The sequence below is a fragment of the Medicago sativa genome, chromosome 1 (assembly GCF_051527215.1).
Source record: "Medicago sativa cultivar Bolivia chromosome 1, Bolivia_mono, whole genome shotgun sequence".
Lineage (NCBI taxonomy): Eukaryota > Viridiplantae > Streptophyta > Magnoliopsida > Fabales > Fabaceae > Medicago > Medicago sativa.
Genome location: NC_140749.1, coordinates 5,580,316 through 5,606,024, shown reverse-complemented (window position 1 = coordinate 5,606,024; position 25,709 = coordinate 5,580,316). Strand labels below are relative to the sequence as shown.

The 25,709-nt window shown below is 29.4% G+C and overlaps 3 protein-coding genes and 2 pseudogenes across 3 annotated transcripts; 2 read left to right on the top strand and 3 right to left on the bottom strand.

Moving 5' to 3' along the window:
* Positions 1-2,003: 2,003 nt before the first annotated feature.
* Positions 2,004-2,512, bottom strand: LOC146952011 (albumin-1 pseudogene; annotated as a pseudogene).
* A 1,586-nt stretch (positions 2,513-4,098) lies between these two features.
* LOC146952010 (uncharacterized) lies at positions 4,099-4,679 on the top strand. The gene has a single exon (XM_085757557.1). It carries the CDS (start codon positions 4,161-4,163, stop codon positions 4,446-4,448), a length of 288 nt encoding a protein of 95 aa, XP_085613683.1. The 5' UTR covers positions 4,099-4,160; the 3' UTR covers positions 4,449-4,679.
* Positions 4,680-7,057: 2,378 nt separating this feature from the next.
* LOC146952009 (albumin-1 pseudogene) lies at positions 7,058-7,387 on the bottom strand (annotated as a pseudogene).
* Positions 7,388-16,669: 9,282 nt separating this feature from the next.
* LOC146952008 (uncharacterized) lies at positions 16,670-17,393 on the top strand. Its single transcript, XM_085709404.1, has one exon. It carries the CDS (start codon positions 16,755-16,757, stop codon positions 17,034-17,036), a length of 282 nt encoding a protein of 93 aa, XP_085565530.1. The 5' UTR covers positions 16,670-16,754; the 3' UTR covers positions 17,037-17,393.
* A 3,919-nt stretch (positions 17,394-21,312) lies between these two features.
* Positions 21,313-21,935, bottom strand: LOC146952007 (protein AGENET DOMAIN (AGD)-CONTAINING P1-like). The gene has a single exon (XM_085708531.1). The coding sequence runs from the start codon at positions 21,898-21,900 to the stop codon at positions 21,457-21,459; it is 444 nt and encodes a 147-aa protein (XP_085564657.1). The 5' UTR covers positions 21,901-21,935; the 3' UTR covers positions 21,313-21,456.
* Between the last annotated feature and the right edge of the window lie 3,774 nt (positions 21,936-25,709).

The window sequence follows — 25,709 nt, the reverse complement described above, 5'->3', positions numbered from 1 at the left end:
TTTCAAAATTCCGATCCCTCATCTAATTTCTGAAATTCTTGTTCTATGATTCTTCATATTCATTTATGATATCACATCGCTTATTTGGCATGACATAGGGCCTGATTGTTTTGGATTTTTTTTGAAAAAAATCTATTTTTTTGAAAAAAATCTATTTTTTTGAGTAAAAAATCACTTTTTTAGTTTTTGTTGTGTTTGTTTGAGATTTTAAAAAAATCCATTTTGCTAAAAAAAATCATTTTTAGCCTCAAAATGAAAATCTATTTCAAGTAGCTTTTCCAAAATCTATTTTTTTCTTAATGCAAGGAACTCAAGTGTAAGTGTTTCAAATCTCAAAAAAATGATTTTTATGATAGTAGACAAACATAAATAGCTTTAGATTTTTTTAAAAATCTCTAAAAAAAAAATCTCTAGATTCTTTTAACTCAAAATCTATTTTTTTTAAAGCTGAAACAAACGCACCTATACTCATTTATGACGTCGCAACGCTTATTTAGGATATTTTTGATGAAATCGATATCCAGTGTGGCCTAATGAACATTGTCGCCTCATAATTTATAGGCCACATCATAGAAAATAACTCAAAATGAGACGAGAGACCTAAATTTAGAAAGGAAAAAGAAAGTTAAATTGGGGGAAAAAAATCGATTTTTAGAATGGAGGATAAGCAATACACTTTTTTATCTCCATATCTAAAAAATAAAATGAAGTTTTAGTCCTTCTACTTTAAAAACCGGTTTTTTGGTCCCGCAATTAAATTTTTGTTTTTAGAATTTTAATCCTTTGTATAGTTTAAATTTGGGTCATTTTTATGATGTGGTCTATTCAATTTTTTTTTGACAGAATGTGGTCTATTCATTTAAGATATGATAACATTTATTAGACGACAATGAATATTCATGTGAGCAAAAATAAGTCTAATAAACATTGTTATGTTTTGTAAAAAAAAAAAGTTTGTCATGTTAGAAATGAATATGTTACCCCGCATAAATTTTAAAATAATGACTCAAAATAGATGTGAGGGACCAATTTCTTTTTTAAAAAGGTCTTATTGTCGTTAAATACGTCATGAGTTTTCACGGCGTTAAGTCAAAACTGAATAGAAAGGACCAACTTAAATTTTTTATTTTTTTTTAATTTAAGAAGCTTAACCTAAATTTACCAAGAGAGATGCTATATAGTACGCCAATTTTACAAACGAAAGACAACGAATACTGATTTGACATCTTTTTGGAAACTGTTGCGTTCGGGTTTGGCGGAATACATGCCAGGTTGGTGTATGGAATAGTTTGCTGAACGACAAAGATCTATTCCATGCATTTCGTCGATTTTCGTCTCGCACCATTTAGTGTTTCTCATTTCTAATGTCAGGACCAACTTAAACCTTTAAATTATGGAGGACTAAAGTGAAGTAACAACATAGGGAAATTAACATTACTGTAAAGTGTAAACTATTAAATTATAGAGGATTAAATTAAGGAAAATGTTACTTCTCAAGAAAAATAGCTTCAAGAATTTTTCAAGACACAGTTGGCAAATTTTAATTGAATGATTAATTTGTCCACTTCCTATTTTTCAGCCACACCTCCTTGAATTGTGGCAAATAGTGCATTGTGATTGGCTATTCTTTATTCTTGAAGAATTCTTGATGTTATTTTTCTAAAGATATAGCATTGCTCTTAAATTAAAGTGAAGTAACAACATAGTTTGTTCCACGCCAATTTACATGCATCATTTATTGCAATTCGGAGGGATTTCTAAATAATCCAACTCATCGGTTGGAAACAAAGACTTATTTTTCAAGATGTAGATGCATCATATCATGGATTTCATTGGACATACCCGTTGGTCACTATAATAAACGAAAAATTGTTTTTATGATTTAATGAATACCTGATATTATATATATATATATATCATAAACTAGATATATTATTTATTCAATAAATTCAAAAAATAATTTTTTTTCTTATTAACGTGACCAGATTGCATATATCTCAACATTAAGCGGTCCTCGACATCTTTAAGAAGTCCTTTGTAAATTCAGATTTAGTTGCAAACTTCAAAAACAAGTGTTGTGCCTCGGATTTAGAGGCAAAACACCAACCATAATCGACATCAAGATTTGGAGAAGGAGCACAAAAGCTCCCACTTCCCTTGTTCATGCATTCAACATGAGAGTGACATATGTTAGGATGATTTTCCCCAATTATTTGTGGAATGCATCCTACCTGGGGATAACAAAAGCAACCATCACCGCATCGTAGAAAAAACCCTACACAAATATTATCCTTACAGCTTGCTTCTACCTTCTTCATCGGCAACATTACTGTAAACAATCAATAAAGCCATTAAAAAATGCACTATATGGTAAAAAAAAAAAAAAACAAGATAGTTATACTTACAGAAATAAAAATGAACGGTATATAAAATATTGGTGAAAAAAATGGTTATACTTACAAAATGTGGCAAGCAGGAACACAGCCAAAGGAATAAGTTTAGCATAAGCCATCGTTTGTTAGGAGAGTTTAATCAGCTTCGTTGTGGCATCAACCTTACACTTAAATAGTTGCTCTCCCACTATTAAAATAAATGTCATGTGTATCACTTATAATTTATTTAAATAAATAGTTGTTCTCCCAGTATTAAAATAAATGTCATGTGCATCACTTATAATTTATTTAAATAAATAGTTGTTCTCCCAGTATTAAAATAAATGTCATGTGTATCACTTCTAATTTATTAAAATAAATAGTTGTTGAAAAAATATGTATTTTCCTTCACAAAAAAAAATTATGTATTTAAAATTGTACTAATTTATTTATTAATTTTTCTAAAAAAAAAAATCTCAATAAATACTTAATATTTGTGGGATTCCTAACATAGACTCTTAACATACACGTGTTTTTTTAGACGCGTGTTAACGTGACTTTTTTTTGCTGGAGATTAGAAGGATAGGGATTAGGGAGAGAGCTTCAAGTGTTCTTGCAGAGAAATTAAGCAACTAGTGTGAGTTATGAATTGTAGCAACAAAAGTGTGAAAGTTGAAATTTTTGTGTTGTTTTGGTAGAAATGGGAGTTTATGAATTTGTGAGGAAGAGGAAACACTCTATGTTGGGGTTAAAAATTGATAATGTTCCGAATTCAAAAAAGGTGATTTAGGGTTAAATGGTCATTGAACGAGTGGGTGAGTGATTTGGATTACAGTCTAATAGTTAGAAATTTATCTTATGATAAGATAAATTTCTAATTCTTATGTCAAAATTCGAACTTTGATCGCTATATATATTATGAATGTTCCTCGCAGGACAAAATATATTCTCTATATATAAAACTTACGCATCATGTTAACCAGTGTCCCCGAGGCACTAGTTAAGCAGCTAAAATTGGAAAGAAAAATCAAAATCAGCATTAAAAACAACACTTTTTCAAATTTCAAAAAGTAAAATACATAATTTCCAAAAAAAATATTTCCTTATATAATTACTTAACTAGTGCCCGGGAGCACTCGTTAACATTTCCTAAAACTTAATTACCACCTAAAATACATTCCAATACATCTTTCAAATTTTGACACCTCGTCACTTTTAGAGATAAATTTGTCGCTTTAAAATAAAAAATACATTCCACTTTTCTCCTTTTATCTAATTTGAGCTCAAATTTATTTCACACTATATCTACATGAGCTCTCATGTCATCTCTATCTAGTTCTCCCCTCAAACGCTTGCTTAGAACTTGAAGGATAAATTATTTAGTTTGTATGCAGTTATCTGTTGTAGTTGATCTATCTAGTATTGGAAATGGATAATAAAGATGTTGGGAACAAGTTTTTTCCTACAAAAAGGAAGATGAGATATTAGCTTTTAAATTGGATTAAATGTCAGGTTGCTTTCTGTCCAAGCACACTCAAAAAATAAACATTCTTGTTCAAGATATTTGACTAAAGGGTGACCAGTTTGGAATCCTATCCTAAAATATAAAAGCAAAAGAGATTCGTTAAATAAAGAATTAACTACAGAAAGAAGAATATATCCATTTTATTTCAAAAACATTCAAAGATACTCATTCACTCTCACTTCTATTTAACCCCTCTCCTCAATATGATAATCATAGACAACTTGATAGAAATTAGGAGATCAATCAACTCTTAACATTTCAAAATGCCTGTGTTTATCCCTTCGGACAAACCAAAGCCGGTGCCTATGGACCAAATCAACTTCGAAAGGAACATTATCGAAAAATTGGAAAAGGCAGATATCAATAAAGACGGTCGTTACACAAAGGAGGAACTCAAAAAAGCTCTAAAGGATTTAGGTTCTTACTACCCTGGATGGAGAGCCATATTTTGTTTCATGAAAGCTGATGCCAACAAAGACGGACAAATCAGTGGCGAGGAAATCGACACTTTAGTTGATTATCTCATTAGCCGTGGTTTTGGCAAGAACTAATTATTAAGAGGTGATATACGATCAATAATCAAACCCTGCTAATAGCTTTAATGCAGTGTAGTATATATGCAGTTTATGTTTATGTTAATCAATATTAAAACCCTCTATGCTTATATGTAACGCAGAAGAACCGGAGGAATAAAATTAATTCTTCCTGTGTTATGCAATATGAACATGCATGCAGTACTTATAACTTGCTGCTAATAAAATAAATAGCTATTTACTTTTTTCCTTTCTTCTTGCATTCCACATGAGATTGACATATGTTAGAATTTTCCCCAACTATCTTCAATTAATGCTATCGTTGTCTGGATTTTCTTCATTTATCTATCTTCAATTAATGAGACATGTTTTAATAAGTGGATTGCATTGTATGTTTCATTAATTATTTCACTTATGTCTATCTCTTTTAAAAGATTTTGCTAACAAGTATTCTATAAGGACTTTAAGGAATCTTTTTAATACTCCATCCGTCTCACAATAATTGTATCTTTACCATTTTTTCTTTTTCTCAAAATAATTGTCACTTTAGAATATCAATGCAGCATTTATTATTTTTTTCCATTACTATACCCTTATTTATTGAATTTCATCCAACTTAACTACTCCACTAACTACAATTAATAAGGGTATTTTAGTAAATGAAACTAATTTTACCATTGAAATCAACACAATTAATCATTTTCTTAATAACCGTGCACAAACCTTAAACGACTACTCCCTCTGGTCCTTATTATAAGAAAAAGTTGAGTTTTTAGGTTCATAGAATAATTAATGTATCTTATTGTAAATATAGACTAGATATATCACTTATACAATGAACCAAAAAAGTCAATTGTTTCTTATAATAAGGACCGGAGGGAGTATTATTTAGAGACGGAGGGAGTAGAAATTTTTCTTGGAAAAACAAGTTTTTACTTTTACCTTAACAATAATTACACAACTTTTTGATATAAACTTAATTATTTTAATATTTTAACAAATGTCTCAAGGACACTCGTTAACATTCTGCATAGTAAAATGATTGTAGATAAAATGAGAAAATCCAAACATATCTTGAGACTTACCAACAAACCACATTCAACTCCACCATACCAAGGCAAGCATCACCATGTCCGCATCTGAGACATGGCGAAGAAAACGACTCTTCTAGGCCTAAAAAATAAGTCTAAAGTTCATGCCCTAAAATATAAAAAAATAAAAAATTAGGGGTCCATTAAGAAAAAAAAACATACATGCTTAGTTTTTTATTGATCCATTTAAAATTTATCACGTGATTTTACTAAAGAGAGTTCAAATCCTTAACTTGCAACAACATTATAGTAGATATTATAGAGAAATAGAAAGACACAAGAGAGATAGACAAAGTTGTAGGGGCAACTTAAAGAGAAAGAAGAAAAATTGTTCTAGAGACAACTTCATGGTCGAGGACAATTCATGTGCTATTATTCTATTCATTTTGTTTCAAGATTTTAACGTATAATGTTGTCGCAAAAATATGCATATAGTAGTGAAAAAAGAAAAACGAGCGTAGAATTAATAAAATCACAAAAGGGGACAAAAGATAAATTTTCTTATAAACGAGAGTAGATAAATTTGAATGATGATAATCACATCAACGACAATAATAATGTTCTTGGGTCAAATATTGATATGTAGACATCGATGACCACTTAATTTCTCTTTTATATATCTATGATCGTAGAAGTTGGGGTATTTTTTATTGAAAAACCAGAGGCATTTTGATTGAAAAGGAGCCTAATAGTAGGGAATCAAATCTTACATTTCCTATAAGCAAATTTTCTGAGCATTTTTCATATTCTTAGTTTTTTTTCTTCAGAAAATTGAGTAATTGAGAGACTTTTGAAAGAAAATGATTGTCTTATTACTCTAAACATGTGAATACAATGTATTATTTTTGTTGTAAATTGTTCACTTCTCAAAATAACAACTACACAAGTCTTTTATCAAACGACTCTTCAAAAAAAAAAGTCTTTAATTTTATCAAACGATGGAGTGAATGATTAGAATCATTTAAGTGAGAAACTAAAAGAACATGATAACGGTGTTGAGTGTGTATATCACTGAAATATAGAGAAATATATGATGGAACATATTGATGTAGACACAATTATTAGTGATTTTGCATCTAAATTTTTTTCGTAGTATTTGTTTTGTAGGATGTTTTGTATGAAATCTGATGTTTTTATTAGACTATTTTTTAACGTAATTAAAACTATCATCTTCAAACAATATTTTTATCACTTTAGGAATTCAAATTTTATATATACTTATGACGCCAAAAAGAAATCCAAATTTTAGGTTTGTCCTAAGACCACCAACATCTCAAAAACAGGCATGAGCATCATCTAAATAGGCGAAAATTCATAAGACAGGAATAATCAAAGCCAAAAAGAAAGATATACGAGAAGAATTAGAGAACAAAGTAAGGGAAGTAACAACATACCATAGTTCCACGCCAAATTACATGCATCATTTATTACAATATATGGAAGGGATATCTAAGTAATCCAACTCATTGGTTGGAAACAAAGACTTTATTTATAAAATGAAAAGTAGATGCATCATATCATGAATTGTATTGGACACTAAGCACTCACTGACATCTTTAAGAAGTCTTTTGTGAATTTAGATTTAGTTGTAAATTCTTCTGCCTCAGATTTAGAGGCAAAACACCAACCATAATCGCCATCAATATTAGTAGAACGATCACAAAAATTTCCACTTCCTTTCTTCTTGCATTCCACATTAGATTCACATAAATTAGGATGTTCTCCAATTTTCTTCACAGCCTCTTTACGTATTCCAGAGATGCATAATGATTCTGCAAACAACGATAAACAAGTACAACCGACACCGCAGTCTGGACAACTACGTTCGTCACAGTTAATTGCTTCTACCTTCTTCATCGGAAACATTACTGTAAAAAATCAATACCGCCATTAAATTTGAAAGAAATAAATTTATTAATCAGTTTTAGAGAAGAAAAAGGTGATATTTATCATTAGTTCATTTGTTGGGAGTAGATTCCAAGTTATTTCTTTCTCACTATTTCTAAAATAGTACAAATAAAAATGCCCGGTATGGTACAAAAAAAAAATATAGTTATCCTTACAGAATTGAAAATGAACGGTATATAATAATGGTGAAAAAATGGTAATACTTACAAAATGTGGCAATGAAAAACACAGCCAAAGGAATGAGTTTAACATAAGCCATCGTTTGTTATGATATGAGAGTTTAGTTAGCTTCGTTGTGGCATCAGCCTTACCACTTAAATAGTTGCTCTCCCAATATTAAAATAAATGTCATGTGTATCATTTCTAATTTATTAAAATAAGAGTTGGGTTATTTGAACATCCATTTGTTTTACAACCTATGTGACAACTATATTTTTACAAAGAAATGTATGTATTGACACTAAAACCAAAGCGAGAGAGAGAGAGAGAGAGAGAGAGAGAGAGAGAGAGAGAGAGAGAGAGAGAGAGAGAGAGAGAGAGAGAGAGAGAGAGAGAGAGAGAGAGAGAGAGAGAGAGAGAGAGAGAGTTAAAATATTGTGAGAATAAGAGAGAAAGTTATTATAAAATGATTGTACAAATATCATTTCTCTTAAAATATATAGTTTCTCTCCCAGTATTAAAATATGTGTCATGCTAACTTGTGCCCTTAGGGCACAAATTAAGAAACTAAAAAAAAAGAAATAAGAAATAAATTTTGTATTGAAAGGTATAAATAATTAAATATTTCTATCTTTAACTTTTTAACTTGTGCCCTTAAGGCACAAGTTAGTATTTATAAATGTCATGTGTAACACTTCTAATTTACTAAAATAAATAGTTGCATATATGGTAACTAGCGAAAAGACGACTTTCTACTTTTTTTATTGCGCTAACATTTGAAAATTATGAACGGTATTTTTTTTATGAAATTTTGATTTTGATTAAAACTAAAAACATAAAAACTAACCATAATTATCTATTTCAATGACACCAACAATATAACAAAAAAAAAATAATCTGAATTCTTTTTTTAATGACACCAACAACAATCTTTATCATAGATAAAATTATTTAAGGGTATAGTTGGAATAATGAAAAAGTCAATATAAATGTACTCATCTAGTTTGTTGCACTTTTTAAATGATAAAGAAAAAAATCAAACATATATGTATTCTTATCGTGTTTGTTACATTTTTTTTAATATTTGAATTTATTCTTATCTATTTGTTACATGTGTTATTTGTATTGAAAATTGAGGACATTTTTGAAAAGAAAAAGTCAACCCAAAAGAACTTAAAGGGGTTGTTTTCTTTATATATAGTATAGATGTATAGATCAATACGCCTTCTATGCGTTTCTTTTAAATTTTACATGATTAATAAGAAAATATTGATACTGTTTATTTCAATGGTAAAATATATTTTATTTATTAAAACAATTTTAGTAATTATATTTTTTCAGACATAGCTCGTATTAATACTATCAATGTACAACTTTATACAGGAATATAAGAAATTAACATTAAATAAATAACGGGTCATGTTAACTAGGAAACAAAAAAAAAGTTTTGTGTTGAAAATAATATTTTTTAAGTATTTGATTACACAAGTTTCAGGTAGGGGTGTTCGTATCCAAACTATTCCAAATTAAAACCACAAACCGATCCAAGAAATCGAAAATCGCACAAAATCAAAATTTATTGGATGTGTTTCGATGTCATTTTGTGGAAACCGTCCAGATTGGATTGGATTTTGGATTGATTTTTCAAAATAGAATGAAACTGAATCGAACCGCATATATCTATTTTAATACATATTTTCATTTTTTATAAGTATAATATATTATATTAAGCAATTATTTTTTCTTTTTAATTCTTTTAATACTACGTATGAATTTAATTTAATCAATTTTGTCATTATTTCATATGTTTCTGAGATAATCAATCGTTGTTATTTCGTACTGTTAATTTTTTATAAATCACAAGTTATATTTTTTTTTTATAAAACTTATTGTTTTACCATATTTGTATAAGATTATTATTAAAAAAGTTACAATTTGCAATTTGGATATCCAAAAACCGATTGAAATTAAACTATTTTAAATTGGATCACATCAGATCTGTTTTTTAAAATTAATCATTCAAAACCGAACCAAACCACAAATAAGTTTATCTTTGGATCGGATGAATTTTTGTCTCAAAATTGATCTAAACCGCACCATGAACAACCTTAGTTTCAAAAAATTCTTACTATATTTGTTTGCTTAAGTAATGCCCCGTAAATAAAAACCAAGGGCACTAATTAGCATTTTCCATAAATAAAATTCACTTGATTTGGTCTGATGGTGTTGACTCGGGAATTTAAGGTGTGCTCTTCCTCAAGGTCACATGTTTGATTCTTTCTGGTGCTAATTTGGGTGGCTAGTTTAGCTTTTTTTTAAAAAAACATTAAATATATATAAATGACGATTTGGTAATAGCCACATACAACTGTAAAATTATTTCTTCAACAACTTTTTTTAATACTCATGATTATTGTAAAATAGTCATATAAAAGGAGGTTGGGATAATAAAAAAAAGATGTATAATTCGAGACGAAGGTAAGTAATAGCTAAGAGCATCCAAAATGTAAAAACACTTTTTTTTTTCTTAACCACATCGTTCATTTATGATTTTTAAGTTGGTGTTCAGCGGTTGTGTGCGAGCAGCGGAATGTGGGTGGTAGAAGTTGTTTCTGTGGCAGTTGTGACGATGCTTGAGGATTTTGTTTATGTTGTTTCGTTGATCGTGGTGTTAGCTCTGTTTTGGTGTTTCTATTTGTTGATTTCGGAGATAGCCCTTTGTTAGGAGGCGTTTCCTATATGTTTTTGGATTTTTCTTTATTTTTACGGGTGTATGGGTTTTCCATTGGGGGCTTCCCATCATCCTTTGTTTGTTGCTACTGTAAGACTCCTAGCCTAGCACTCCTTGTGCTGGTTAAGATTCATTGCTATCTTAATAAATTTCATTTTAGCTTTTTCAAAAAAAAAAAAACTAATCTAGTACTTAATAAACTTTCAATTCCTTCTACTCGGTACTTAACACGAACTTCTTAAACAGTACTCACTTATTATCTATCATCATCGATAACTCTATATCATTACATTTCAAGTATCTATTTAAGACACTCTTATGCATTCTTTTCTCCATAATAAGAGTACATATTAGATGCATATGCATATTTTATTTCACTACCAAAAAAAGATACATATGCTTATTTGAGACACTCTATCGATAACCCTATTAGATAGAGATGCTTATGGAGTTAGAATACTCTAATTGTGAATGGTTTAATGTATGAGTGTCGGTGATTGCGCAATATCATTTTTTATTTATTTAGCTGGAGATTGAGGAAGAGATTAGGGAGAGAGCTTCACGTGTTCTTTATTGGGAAGAGCCTTTGTTGCTGAAGGAATCAATTTAAGTATTTTAGACTTTTATTAAAAAACATATTCGGTGCTTTAGTGTGTTTTTTTTTTACTGTACTAAATAAACAATGTTTAGTGATTGCAGAGTAAGCGGGATCCAAGGCGATTAGAGAGATTCAACGCCTTGGAGTATTTTTGAATTGAGGGTTCAGATTTATGTAAGGAGATATGTGAAGGGAATCAAAATATTTCCTAAATCTTCTCATAAAGATCAACATGCATTTTTCTAATCAAGATGGCTTTCCAATTAATGGGTTCAAAATATAATATTAGGGTTCATCATCAACTTGCAAACATATTCTTTCTCTAATCATCATATTTTTCACGTTTCATTCTTTTTATACAAGATAATGTAGAGTAAACAAATCACGAGAACGGTTTTAGTTTTACCCATTTTTTCCCATCAAAAAAGATTTTACACATTTTTTAAAATCAATAAAATTACATACTTGTTGAGTGGTGATGATGAATAACTTGATTGAAAGTGCAAAGAAATTAGCCAACTAGTGTGAGTGATGAATTGATGCAATAAAAGTTTGAAAGTCGAAATTTTTGTGTTTTGGTAGAAAAAAAAGTTTATGAATTTGTGAGGAAGAGTAAACACTCTATGGGGTTCAAAATTACAAAATGATAATCTTTGGAATTCATGTTGGGTAATCAAGTGTGAGTGATTATATATGTCACACATCAACTAGGAATGCAAGAAACAAGAGATATATAAGAGAGGGAACCCATAGACCCATTGCCTTAAGGTTTTGGGTAAGAGTGTGGTGTTTAAGTCTCTTATGGTTCTGGACGTTTGACCCATTGTCGTTCCTGGGGCTCTCCGGACTCCCCAACAGTGGTATCAGAGCCGTGGTTAGGCTCAATGGGGAGCGGGAGCGGGATCCTAGTGTGGATGGGGAGATTGTTGGGTAATCAAGTGTGAGTGATTATGTCCCACATCGGAATGGAGGAAACAAGGGATATATAAGATAGGGAACCCATAAACCCACTGCCTTAAGGTTTTGGGTAAGAGTGTGGTGTTTAAGTCTCTTATGATACTGGACGTTTGACCCATTGTCGTTCCCGGGGCTTCCCGGACTCCCAACAATTCAAAATGGTGGTTTAGAGTTAAATTGTTATTTAATTTAATTTAATGAGAAACCTAGTTGAGTTTAAATGGTTTCATTCATTCTTCCATGTTCATGAACTAGTTTGACTTTCTTTAAAAAATATATATATTTAATTTGTAGGTGAGTGCTTTGGATAGCGTAAGAAATTTGTCTAGCAAGCATGCTTCTGTTTTTTGGCATAGTGAATTTGACATGAACATGTTTTCTTAGAAAATTTTGCTTTTAGTCACACTACTACATTAATCTTTATTTTAAACTCAAATATCAAAAATTTTATCCCATGTTCTATTTATTTATTTTATTCTATGTGTACTTGCATTATTGGATTCCTAAGATATGTAATATTTATATGTTCTTGTTGTGTGATATGTGTTTGGAAGATGATGATTTAACTAACCACGTAATACATATTAGCCTACCCACAAAGAATATCTTCATTTGAGAACATTTGAAAATATATCCTAATAAGCTTGATATCTATATTCTATAGAGCGTATATATCTTTTTTCAAGAACCTAATTTAAAACGTGTAGACGACGTTATTCGTTTTCATATTCGCTACTAGTGCTATTGGATACCCTAATCATTGACGGCATCCATTAACCAATTATGAAATTTAATGGTGTTGTTTGGAATCTGAATTAGGTTCTATTTCTTAGGAGGAGCTTTAAGTTATACATGGATCCATAAATTAAAACTTGCCATTTTTTTAACCATTCCTGTAAATAAATGTCTTCAATCAAATTAGTACTTAGACCATCCACAATGCAGCACTTCATTTGGGTGCTTAAATGGGTCCCGACTGTACACGTCATTCGTTTTATAATTAATACGTAATAAGCACCCAATCTCTCCAACGCAACACCTCAAAATAATTATTAATTGGGTCCCAACACTAACTCTATATCATTACATTTTAACAATAATTTTTATACTCATTCATAATTATATAATTTTAAAATATTGAAAAAGTTATAATTTTAAAATATTGAAAAAGTTTAATTATAAATTATTAAAAAAGAACATTTTTATTTTATTTTTATTAATAATCAAGAAAAAGTTAAAACTTAAAAAAACATAACATGAATGATGAAAAATTGCATATTTTAAATAACAACTAATCTTGTTGACTATCACTCCCAAAACGTTGCCAAATATGCTCCACAAGATCATGTTGAAGTTGAAGATGAGTTTGTCTATCTTGAATTTGTGCTCTCCTTTGTAGGTACATGACAAGATTTGGATGAGGACCATTATGTATTTCATTCCTTGCAACATCATTTTTTAATATCAAAATAATACAATAATTAAATATATAAAAAAAATAGAATTAATTGTACATGTGGGACCCATGAGTAATAGGAGTGAGAGGGTGCCTATACAAGCACCCACCAAACACCATATTCATTGGTGTCACAAAGGGGGTGCTTATTTACAATGGTGCTTAACAGGGGAAGGACTCCCCATTGTAGATGGTCTTAGAAGTTTATGGTGTCTTTGAATAAATGTCATGAATTAATGACATGGTCATAAGTGTAATCGTTTTCTTAATGACAGATGTTAATGCGTTCATTGTTATATTAATTTTTCTCTTAGTCAGAATCAACCTTAGACCACCAACTCCTTAACCATTAGTTTAAACGAGTTAAGCTACTCAACCCTCTATTCATGCCATCAATTTATAAAAAGCCATTGGAATTGGAATCATGTCTAATTAAGATTGGACGGCTCTGAACACATTGATTGCATGAATGAAACTTTCTACACGGAATCCATTTTGAAAAAATAGCGCGTTACAATTTAGAAAGAGATTAATGGTGAATGATGCACATTCGGTATAAAGTAGTTTTAGAGTGACATCCATTAGATGCGTATCAAATTTTCACGTAAACTCACTTTATAATTTTTTTTAAGGATAATTATCAATACTTAATTTTTTTTATCATATGTCCGTATAAAACATTTTTTACAACGTACTACATAGTACATACCCTATTTTTTTCATTTAAAAAAGCATTTTATTTCAGAAGTAGAGAAAGTCCTCATTCCACCAAAACCAACCAATCGTGCCTTCTATTTAAAACCCCACCTCACATCACTTGGAAAACCATATTTCAACCCATATATACACTTGAGAGGGTGAGAAGATCAACACTTATTATTTGAAAATGGATCTCAAGTCTTCGATGAAGAAAAAACCTCTGAATGATTTAGGTTTGTACAGAAAAGTAATGGAAATATTAGAAAAATCAAAGATGAATTATAAGGACGCGAAGGATGATGAGGAGATCAAGAAAGCTCTGAAAGATTTAGGTTTGTACAATCCATGAATGATGGCCAAATTAGTGGGAAGAAATCAACAGCTTAGTTGGTTATCTCCTTGACCAAGGGTTTGGAAAGAAGCGAAAGAAAAGAACTATACATATGTATATGTGTCTCTGTGTGTGTGTGTATAACTGAGATTTCTTGCAACCAGCACGTAGTCACATAGTCAACTGATCAAGGTCGAATAGTTCAAATTTTAAACTTAGTATTTTAATTTTTATAGAAAATTAAAACAAAACCTGCTTGAGATATGGTTTGATCTCGACCGAACAATCACGATTCCCATAACCATGTGAATGTGTGCGATGTGTAATTGCAAGCAATCCATGTTCATAATATATATGTCGTTTATGTAATGTTGTTATGATGTTTCATGACCATGCATAAATAAGAACGAATATTTAATTTAGAGACCAAATAAATAAAGGAAATGCTAAACAAGTGTCCTTGGAACACTTGTTAAGATGTGTAAAGTGGAAACTTTGACTTGGAAATGATGCATTCAAAAATTGAAACTTTAAAATGTAACTTTTTCTCCATAAAACTTATAAATTATTTTCATTTTTAAATCCTTAACAAGTGTTCTTAGAGCACTTGTTAGCAAGACTTAATAAATAATAGTTATATTTTGGATTTAGTTTACATTTTCTTTTTAATTTGCGTCCTTAATGTTGTTGAGGTGACAATTACAGGTGGGTATGCAGGTTGGATCATTTAACTTGAATAAATCTACACGTCAAAACCAATGTTTTTAAAACCGGACCGGAGGTCGAACTGTTGTCATCTCCGGTTTTCGGTTTGATAGGTCCAACCGGTTGAGCCGTATAAAGCCGGTTGAACCAGATACTCAATAAATAAATTATGGAGCTAAATCTCAAAAAAAAAATATATATATAAAATTGTTGTTATTTTTTTATAGAAAAAATTGTTATTAATTTTACTTTTTTAATGCTAAACACTTTATTTGTATGCATATTTAGTTCACTTCCGTCAAAAAAATTGTCTCTTGATCACTTGTTTGATAAAATTAAGCTTCATTCTTCGTGGTGGTTGAAGGCACAAAAATCAATTTATTTTCTAGATTTTAACTCTTTGTGGTCTACCCGACTGTTTGTATGGTTTATTCCATATTTTAAAGTCGGTTTATTTGCTTGTTGTTTTTTGTTTATTCGATTGTCTATACTTCGACTTTGTTGAGTATATATTAGGCACATCTTATGCTCGAATCGTTCTCACCGTTTTTTAATATATTTCATTTTGCTTCTTCAAAAAATAATAAACTTCATTTTTTAAAAGTAAGCCTTTGTTAATGAAGAGTAAACTAGCACAAAATGTGCAAAGCTACCTCTAAAATAGGAATATAAGTATTATACACCTTGTCTCCATAAAACAAACTTGATACTAACAAATTAATTAGTTTAAAAACTAATGTTGTTCATAATTTTACAAACAAGTTATTCATATTAAGAAAATAATAAAATTTCACTTGTTACATTTTTTAATAAGCTAAATTGTATATAAGCATCATATTAGAAGTGAGACATTTCAACTATGTTGACACTTCACACTTCTAAAAATCACAAGCAAATACTACATAAATTCATTGAAGAGAAAGAATAAATACAAAAAAAAAATGAGGGAACTATACCGAAATTCAATAAAAAAAGATTACGTGAAATGATAGTTCAAAAAACCCTAACCATCTCTAAATAAGTCTAACCTACGACTATGAGGTAAATGAGGCCACCAACAAAAGTCATTGATTGTGTGACTATGACGAAGTAAAGCATTTGCACAATGATTTCCTTTCATCTCTTGATTGATAGAGATAAAACTCATTGATTGAGTAATGATAAACCGTTTTGTAGTCCAAAATATATAAGCAACACAAACTATATAAATTTGGAAAAATTGAAGTCTTTCTTCTTTCTGAGTCAATCTAGGTCTCACTTTAAAAAGATAAAATATGAAGAAGAAAAATATATAAATACTTCTCATTTTAATTGCAAACTAGCTCCGTAAATAATAAATTACACTTAATATAAAAATATAATATAGTATCGAGTCTATTCATGCATCAAACCTAATAGTACTAATGGTAGTAGTAAATGTTTGTATTAGAAAAAACTCAAGTCTCCTATATAAGTCATGAAAAGTATTTATAGTGAGTGACACTACTCCCCAATAAAAAAAAAAAATTCCAATTCGGAGTATTTAGAATCTCTCTGACCTTATTAGATGCTCCAAGGTTAAAGTCATCACTCAACTTTCTATTTAACCCCCTCATTGTGACACTTTTTAAACCATAATCATTAATTTCATACCCACATATAAACTCCAACAACAACTTGAGATTAGAGAGCAATACTAATAATTTCACAATGCCTATACTACGCCCTGATAGAAAGAAGACAATTTCTCAAGATCAAATCAAAGCAGAAAGGAAAATAATGGAAGTATTGGAAAAAGCAGATAGCAATAAGGACGGTTGTTATACAAAGAGTGAGATCAAGAAAGCTCTCAAAGATTTACGTTCCTATGTTCCTGGATGGAGAGCCATGCGTTGTATGGTCAATATTGATGCCAACAATGATGGACAAATTAGTGGTGAGGAAATTGATACTTTAGTTGATTATCTTCTTGTCAAAGGGTTTGGAAAGTAACTAGTAATATATGTGAATGATGAGTTATGACCCTCTATATATCATGTAAGGTTGAAAACCGGAGGAATTAGTGTTGTGTGCAATATGTGGTAGTATATTAACTGCTCATCAAATAATGTATAAACTTATATTGAACCTCTATTATTGGTTAATGATCTGATCTCTGACAGAAAAGTATTTCAAACATATATTTTGGAAATGTTTCTTCAATAAGAAAAAAAATATGGAGATGTCATCCCTTAAATTAATATCAACTATCTGAAAAAAATTAGTCTATGCAGTTATGCATGGACATACATTGGTTTATATACCAAAATAATGTATGACCTTTGTCTATAAATCTATAGTTTCATTTTATATCCCCATGTTTTTTTGGAAGGATTTTATCGCCGAGTTGTGGTGGTGTATATTAAATAAATAAACAACAATGTTTTATCAAGCAAAAGAAATTAATTATAAGGGTTAATAGTGTTTTACTCTTGTAATATAGGTCATTTTCGGGTTTACCTCCTGTAAAATATATTTTTTTTTAGAATACCCCCCTAATAGGTAGGCCATACAAAAACAAATTTTTATTTTTATTTTTACAAAAATTTTGGTTTTTTTATGGCCTATTAGGGGGGTATTCTTGAAAAAAAAACTTTTACAGGGGGTAAATCAAAAAAATATATTTTACAGGGGGTAAACTTGGAAATGACCTATATTACAGGGGGTAAAGCACCATTAACCCTAATTATAACGAAAGGATCACGAAAGAGAAATTAACTAATGAAATTTAGAGTTTTGTGGAATTCACGGGTTGTTGATTGAAAAAAGATGAAAGTAGACCATAAAAATTTGATGGAATACAAGTCGCGATGATCCCATTATATTATGTTTCGCTACAAGTAGCATTAGGCATAAATAAAAGCTATTGCTTTCTCTTTCTTTCAAGTTTGGATCAATTTCTCTCTTTTGAAGGATAGGATCAAATGATATCATAGTTTCAAACTAAATTTGACACCAAATTTTAACCGTTTATTTTAATTCAATTTAAGGTTAGACATTACTTATTGTATATGCTCTATATTTCTGTCCTCGTGAGTTCAACTCAGTTGGTATGGACAATGCATAATATAATATAAGCAAAGGTCCAGAAAACAAGAAATGTGAAGTAGATCGCTTATAACATAAATTGGTAACAGTCCTAACAAATTAAACTACTCTATATAACAAAAATTAAATTTTCTAATGAAGGAAAAATAGGCAAACATAAAAAATAACTCAATGAGGTTTTTTTTTTCTCAAAAAAAAAACTCAATGAGGTTTTTAGTTAAAAATAAGGTTAAATATGCTTTTGATCCTTATAAATAGATCAACTTTTCGTTTTAATCCCTCTAAAATTTTCCTTCAACTTTTAGTCCTTATAAAATTTTCAATCACTACTTTTAGTCCCTATTTTTAAATACATATTTGTATTTTATAATGAAATGTGTAGAATATTGTTAAAATCTCTCCCAACAAAAAATTAGTATTTTTTAAACATTTTTTTTAACTGAAAAAAATTTAGTCATTTTTTTCACGTTTTTTCGAACTGAAAAAAATTTGGTGATTTTTTTACGTCTTACATAGTGATATTGATTAGGAACGCTGCTATTTCAAGGGAAGAAAATGTATCCCGAAATCCTTTCAACCGTTGTTGGAAAAAAGGAAAGGAATTGATGGAATGCAAATTTAACACGGTATCAAATTAAGCTCAAAGCAGTTCCATGTGCTTGTTTAATGGGGATATAGCTTAGAGTAGATAATAATAATAACAAATTAACCTATTTATTAGCACAAAAGGCTTTCTTTTTCTCGCAAGTTACAAGTTATACCTAACCAGGCACTGGTATTGATCAATTAATTAACGGTATTATAACCCATCCACACTTAACTAAATTAAAGAACAACAAAGAGATCGATGCAAACACAAATAATTGGAAGAAAAAATATTCTACAAAATTAACCAAAGAAAATAAAAGACTAAACTTTATTGCCAATAACATAAATGTTTACAATTTAAAATACATAAAACAGGACCAAAGTTTACAATTTGTAAATGCAATATAATCGATCTACAGGCCTACGTATCATAATTTGAGCGAAAGAACAAAAGTCTTGATTAACAATCATGATTGTGATATGAATTATGCTTCTAAGATCCACTCTCCGTCAAACCAATCATGATAAAATACAACAAAGAGAAATTAACTTTTACAGGGGGTAAATAAAAAAAATATTTTACAGGGGTAAACCTGGAAATGACCTATATTACAGGGGGTAAAGCACCATTAACCCTAATTATAACGAAAGGATCGCGAAAGAGAAATTAACTAATGAAATTTAGAGTTTTGTGGAATTCACGGGTTGTTGATTGAAAAAAGATGTAAGTAGACCATAAAAATTTGATGGAATACAAGTCGCGATGATCCCATTATATTATGTTTCGCTACAAGTAGCATTAGGCATAAATAAAAGCTATTGCTTTCTCTTTCTTTCAAGTTTGGATCAATTTCTCTGTTTTGAAGGATAGGATCAAATGATACCATAGTTTCAAACTAAATTTGACACCAAATTTTAACCGTTTATTTTAATTCAATTTAAGGTTAGACATTACTTATTGTATATGCTCTATATTTCTGTCCTCGTGAGCTTAACTCAGTTGGTATGGACAATGCATAATATATGTAAGGTCCGGGGTTCGAACCCCAGCCACTACCAAAAAAAATATGCTCTATATTTCCTTTTTTGGAGAATCATATTTCCTTTTTTGGAGAAGCAAAGCAAATCTCTTTTTTTCCTTTTTTGGAGAAGCATATTTCCTTTTTTGGAGAAGCAAAGCAAATCTCTTTTGGAGAAGCAAAACAAAATAAATTGAAAAACAGAAAACAAGAAATGTGAAGTAGATCGCTTATAACATAAATTGGTAACAGTCCTAACAAATTAAACTACTCTATATAACAAAAATTAAATTTTCTAATGAAGGAAAAATAGGCAAACATAAAAAATAACTCAATGAGGTTTTTTTTTTCTCTATAATTCCTTTTTTGGAGAAGCATATTTCCTTTTTTGGAGAAGCAAAGCAAATCTCTTTTGGAGAAGCAAAACAAAATAAATTGAAAAACAGAAAACAAGAAATGTGAAGTAGATCGCTTATAACATAAATTGGTAACAGTCCTAACAAATTAAACTACTCTATATAACAAAAATTAAATTTTCTAATGAAGGAAAAATAGGCAAACATAAAAAATAACTCAATGAGGTTTTTTTTTTCTCTATAATTCCTTTTTTGGAGAAGCATATTTCCTTTTTTGGAGAAGCAAAGCAAATCTCTTTTGGAGAAGCAAAACAAAATAAATTGAAAAACAGAAAACAAGAAATGTGAAGTAGATCGCTTATAACATAAATTGGTAACAGTCCTAACAAATTAAACTACTCTATATAACAAAAATTAAATTTTCTAATGAAGGAAAAATAGGCAAACATAAAAAATAACTCAATGAGGTTTTTTTTTTCTCAAAAAAAACTCAATGAGGTTTTTAGTTAAAAATAAGGTTAAATATGCTTTTGATCCTTATAAATAGATCAACTTTTCGTTTTAATCCCTCTAAAATTTTCCTTCAACTTTTAGTCCTTATAAAATTTTCAATCACTACTTTTAGTCCCTATTTTTAAATACATATTTGTATTTTATAATGAAATGTGTAGAATATTGTTAAAATCTCTCCCAACAAAAAATTAGTATTTTTTAAACATTTTTTTTAACTGAAAAAAATTTAGTCATTTTTTTCACGTTTTTTCGAACTGAAAAAAATTTGGTGATTTTTTTACGTCTTACATAGTGATATTGATTAGGAACGCTGCTATTTCAAGGGAAGAAAATCTTTCCCGAAATCCTTTCAACCGTTGTTGGAAAAAAGGAAAGGAATTGATGGAATGCAAATTTAACACGGTATCAAATTAAGCTCAAAGCAGTTCCATGTGCTTGTTTAATGGGGATATAGCTTAGAGTAGATAATAATAATAACAAATTAACCTATTTATTAGCACAAAAGGCTTTCTTTTTCTCGCAAGTTACAAGTTATACCTAACCAGGCACTGGTATTGATCAATTAATTAACGGTATTATAACCCATCCACACTTAACTAAATTAAAGAACAACAAAGAGATCGATGCAAACACAAATAATTGGAAGAAAAAATATTCTACAAAATTAACCAAAGAAAATAAAAGACTAAACTTTATTGCCAATAACATAAATGTTTACAATTTAAAATACATAAAACAGGACCAAAGTTTACAATTTGTAAATGCAATATAATCGATCTACAGGCCTACGTATCATAATTTGAGCGAAAGAACAAAAGTCTTGATTAACAATCATGATTGTGATATGAATTATGCTTCTAAGATCCACTCTCCGTCAAACCAATCATGATGAACTCGGATCCGATCAAAAGGGTAGCAAATCGTCTCATAGGTAGTGTCGAAATACACCTTATAGTAATGACCTTCTTCCGCGATGATCTTCTCACTAGTGATTTGCCCTAACCACCAACCATCGTTGTCAAAAGCATCGACTTTTTGATTGAGTTGAAACTCACGAGGACTACAAACATGTGGTGGTAATGGACGAAGCTCATGTGGATGAACGGTCTCCAAGAGAAGTCTAGACTTATCATCTTGCAAAAGATTTTTGTAACGAACTAAATATTGTCCATTAAAGAGACATGAAACAATTGTAGCTTCAAAGTATGAACACACAAACCCTTCTTCTTTGCTGCATACTTCCACTTTATCTCCGTACTTGTAATTTCTTCTCTTCATTGTCGTCGAACTCATGGTTTCACAAATCTCGAAGAAATAAAGAGCGACTAAAGTTTTGTTTTAATGAATTAAGTAACACACTATGAGTTGTTATATAGTTGAGATTGACATGTTTTGGCGGTTTAGATTTTTACGGAAGATAACTTTGTCCAACTAGTTTTCATAAAATTTCGGAAGGTTACTTTAGTAGTTGTTAGCGTTACTTGGACGGTTGAATTTTTTATTTTTGGTTATCGTATAAAAAAGATTTGTTTTGTGCCAATGATTTCTCAACTTTATATTATGATTTTTTTTTGCTGAACTTTGGATAGATTATGATTGTTTTCCTAAATTTTGTGGATTTTATGAACAAATATGTGGGGATAGTTTTGTTTTTACGGTCAAATGTACTTCCTCTATTTAAAAAAGTATTTTTAGAAAATTAACACCAAATTATCGATGTGTATTTTTGCACATTTTCTTCCTATTATACCCTCATTTTAATCCACCAATACATTCCTTTTTTTTTGCAGACACACTATCTTTCTAATAAATTTAATATGTTATATTTTTCTCGTAACAAATAATTGTCAGTTATTATCTTTTTGTCCAATAAATTCCTATTTTTTTGTGCACTATCTCTCTCTTAAGGCCCGTTTGGTTCGAGAGTTTTGGAGGGGAGGGGAGGGGAGGGGAGATTTTTAATTTGAAGTGTTTGGTTCAATTTTTAGAAAGGGGAGGGGAGGGGTGGGGAGGGGAGCAAATTTTATTGCACTACCAAAATTATCCTTATATTAATTTAAAATCTCAATATTATCCTTGTAACAACATTTATTATTATTAGGTTATATTATTTTGAAACAACTTTTACTATTATTAGGTTATAGGTTATATTATCTTGTAACAACTTTTATTCCATATTATTAACAATTTTTTCTTGTAACAACTTTTATCACTACTCGTAATTGTAACAACGCTATTACTTTTTTTTTTTGAACAAACAACAACAACGCTATTACTAATCCATTATTTCATCGTCTATATCGTGTTGTTATCGATTACATCGTTATTGTTTCGTTACTTTATTATCCTTATTTAATTAAGTTTAAGGGTAAAAAAGTAAAATAATTTTAAAATCTCTCCCCTCCCCTTGTGAACCAAACACACTTTTAATTAAAATATCTCTCCTCCCCTCCCCTCCCCTCCGTTAAAATTCCTCCCCTCCCCTCCCCTCCTAATTCTCGAACCAAACGGACCTTAACGAACAATTGTTAATTTTCTAAATATTTTGCACATTTTTTAATTATTTTAAGTCAATATAAAAATTATTCCAACTCACACTCATGTAGTCTTTTATTTTTCTTCTCTCAATTCTGTTCTTTTACTTTACACTTGAAATTTATAACAATTGATACTCATCTTATTTATAGAATTTTAACTCTTTTTGAAACCATTGTTTGTAAAAAAATAATTGCTTAAATTTGAAGATAACAAGAAATCAACTTTAGTTTTCTAAATAGATAACATTAATTAGTTTTATTTAAAAAGAGAAGAGTAATTGACAAAGGGTATAATTGATAAATCGTACTCTTAAAATACCAAAAGAAAGTTAAATAGTAATGAAAAATTCACCCTAAAAAGACACTTAAAAGGGAACTAAGGGAGTAGAATTTTTTAACAAAACATAAATTAAATATGAATTTTTAAAAATAAAAAATATAAAAATTCATATTTAATTCATGTTTTGTTTTCTTTTTGACAAAATTCATGTTTTGTTAAAAATTCTAATTTTTTTTGGACAGGTTCTTATAATATTATAAATTTTTCTGCAAAATTTTATTCAAAAATATGAATTCTTCATACGAGTTTACCTTAAAGGAGAGACCAAAAGTGAAGATGAAAATTTTTTAAGGGACTAAAAGTTGAAGAAATTTTTTAGAAGGATTAAAACAAAAAGTTAACATATTTATAAGAACCAAAAACATATTTAACCAAATAAAAAATCAATGGGGTTGAAACTTGACCCATCTCATACTAAGTACTAGCGAAAAGACGGGCACTCACGTGTCCGTCGTTCCACTCTTTTTATTGCGCTAACGTTTGAAAATTATGAACGATGTTTATTTATGAAATTTTGGTTTTGATTAAAAGAAAAAACATAAATTTTTTTTGCTTTCAAATTATAATAGATCAAACTAATCATGATTGATTATCTATTTCAATGTAACCAACAATATAACAAAAAAATCTAATGTAAATTCTTATTTTTTTTAATGACACCAACAATAATCTTTATTATAGAAAAAGTTGTTGTTTAAGGGTGTAATTGGGATAATTAAAAGGTAAATATAGATACATTCATCTAGTTTGTTACACTTTTAAATGATAAAGAAAAAAATGCACCTTTGTGTTTGTTACACTTTTATTTTAATATTTAAATTTATTCTTATCTATTTGTTATATGTGTTATTTATATTAAAATTTGAGAGCATTTTGGGAAAGAGAAAAAAACCAACCCAAAAAAGCTGAAAAATGTTATTTTAGATATTGCACCCAAACTTTTGACGAAGAAAAAAAGTATATTGCACCCAAACTATTTAGTTTCGGTGCATGCCTAAAAGTTGAAAGGGTGCTTACAACCTTTTTATATTATTTATATACTTAAAAAAAAAAAACCTTTTTATATTATTTATTATCATTATGATTTACTCTTAATTTATGGTTAAGTCTATGTATCAGATAATTATTTAAGAATTTGCATTCTATTGAAACCATATCTAGGCTCCTTTTTGCTTTCTCATGTTTCTTTTGTCTATAATCTCATATTGTTAACACGAGAATAAAGTCTCTTTAAGCATGATAATATGATTGGACTCGTAAACCACACTAAAGATGAGAGTGAGTGTTGAATAGTCCTAACCAAAATTCCCAAATTGTTAAGATATGAGATTGGACAACATCGTCTTATTAGCTGGTTTTTGAAAATGAAATACAAGACCATTTAACAATTTGACATTCTCTCAAAAAAAAAAAAAAAAACAATTTGACATGAACCACACATTTTAAATGCATGAAAGATCACATATCATATTATATGCTCTAGATAGTAATTTATTGATGTCATATCAATTACGAATAAATGTAACACTATAAATAGTCATTATTCTTCCTCCTTTTATCTCCCATTCTCCCTACAATGATTTGGTCTCACATCTTCTTCCTTGATGGCATATTGTCAATTTGTCACGAGTATAACAATACATCCATAACCACAAATTTCTAAACCACGGTCAACAGAAGCACCTAAAATCAAATCAATAGAAATAAAAGTGACACAAACACATAAAAGTAAAATTCCAACATACAAAGAATAACAACATGATTGTATGTTTTAGGAGAAGAGATTAGTGCATGTGTCCACCAAAAAAAGCAAAGTGGATTAGGGATTGTGATATGGAATAGTGTTAGGGGTATTTGATTTGAAACATTTTGAAAAACAAACAAAGCAAAAATAATACATGATATATCCTTGACTTGTTGGATAAGCTAAGTTTTTTTTTTCTTTTCATATATGTGTTATGTAAAGACAATAATATTTTTTTGAGGGGATATAAAGACTATATAATATTGTTTCAAAGTTTAATTTGTATATCTAAATGACTAGAGAATTACTAGATAATGTTAGATTTTTGCTACAAGTAGGTTAATATTAGTTGCAAATTAGTTGAAGTTTGTTTGTTTAGGTAGGATTACTATATAAAGTGCTTCCTACATCAATTGTAATCAACTTTTTTTCATTCATTTAATTCTGAAGTTTATCTTTCTCTTAGTTTATTTTTCTCTAT

What these genes read in the sequence shown, in the direction of transcription:
- LOC146952010 (XM_085757557.1), top strand. Translation starts at nt 4,161, where the DNA reads ATGCCTGTGTTTATCCCTTCGGACAAACCAAAGCCGGTGCCTATGGAC.
- LOC146952008 (XM_085709404.1), top strand. Translation starts at nt 16,755, where the DNA reads ATGCCTATACTACGCCCTGATAGAAAGAAGACAATTTCTCAAGATCAA.
- LOC146952007 (XM_085708531.1), bottom strand. Translation starts at nt 21,900, where the DNA reads ATGAGTTCGACGACAATGAAGAGAAGAAATTACAAGTACGGAGATAAA.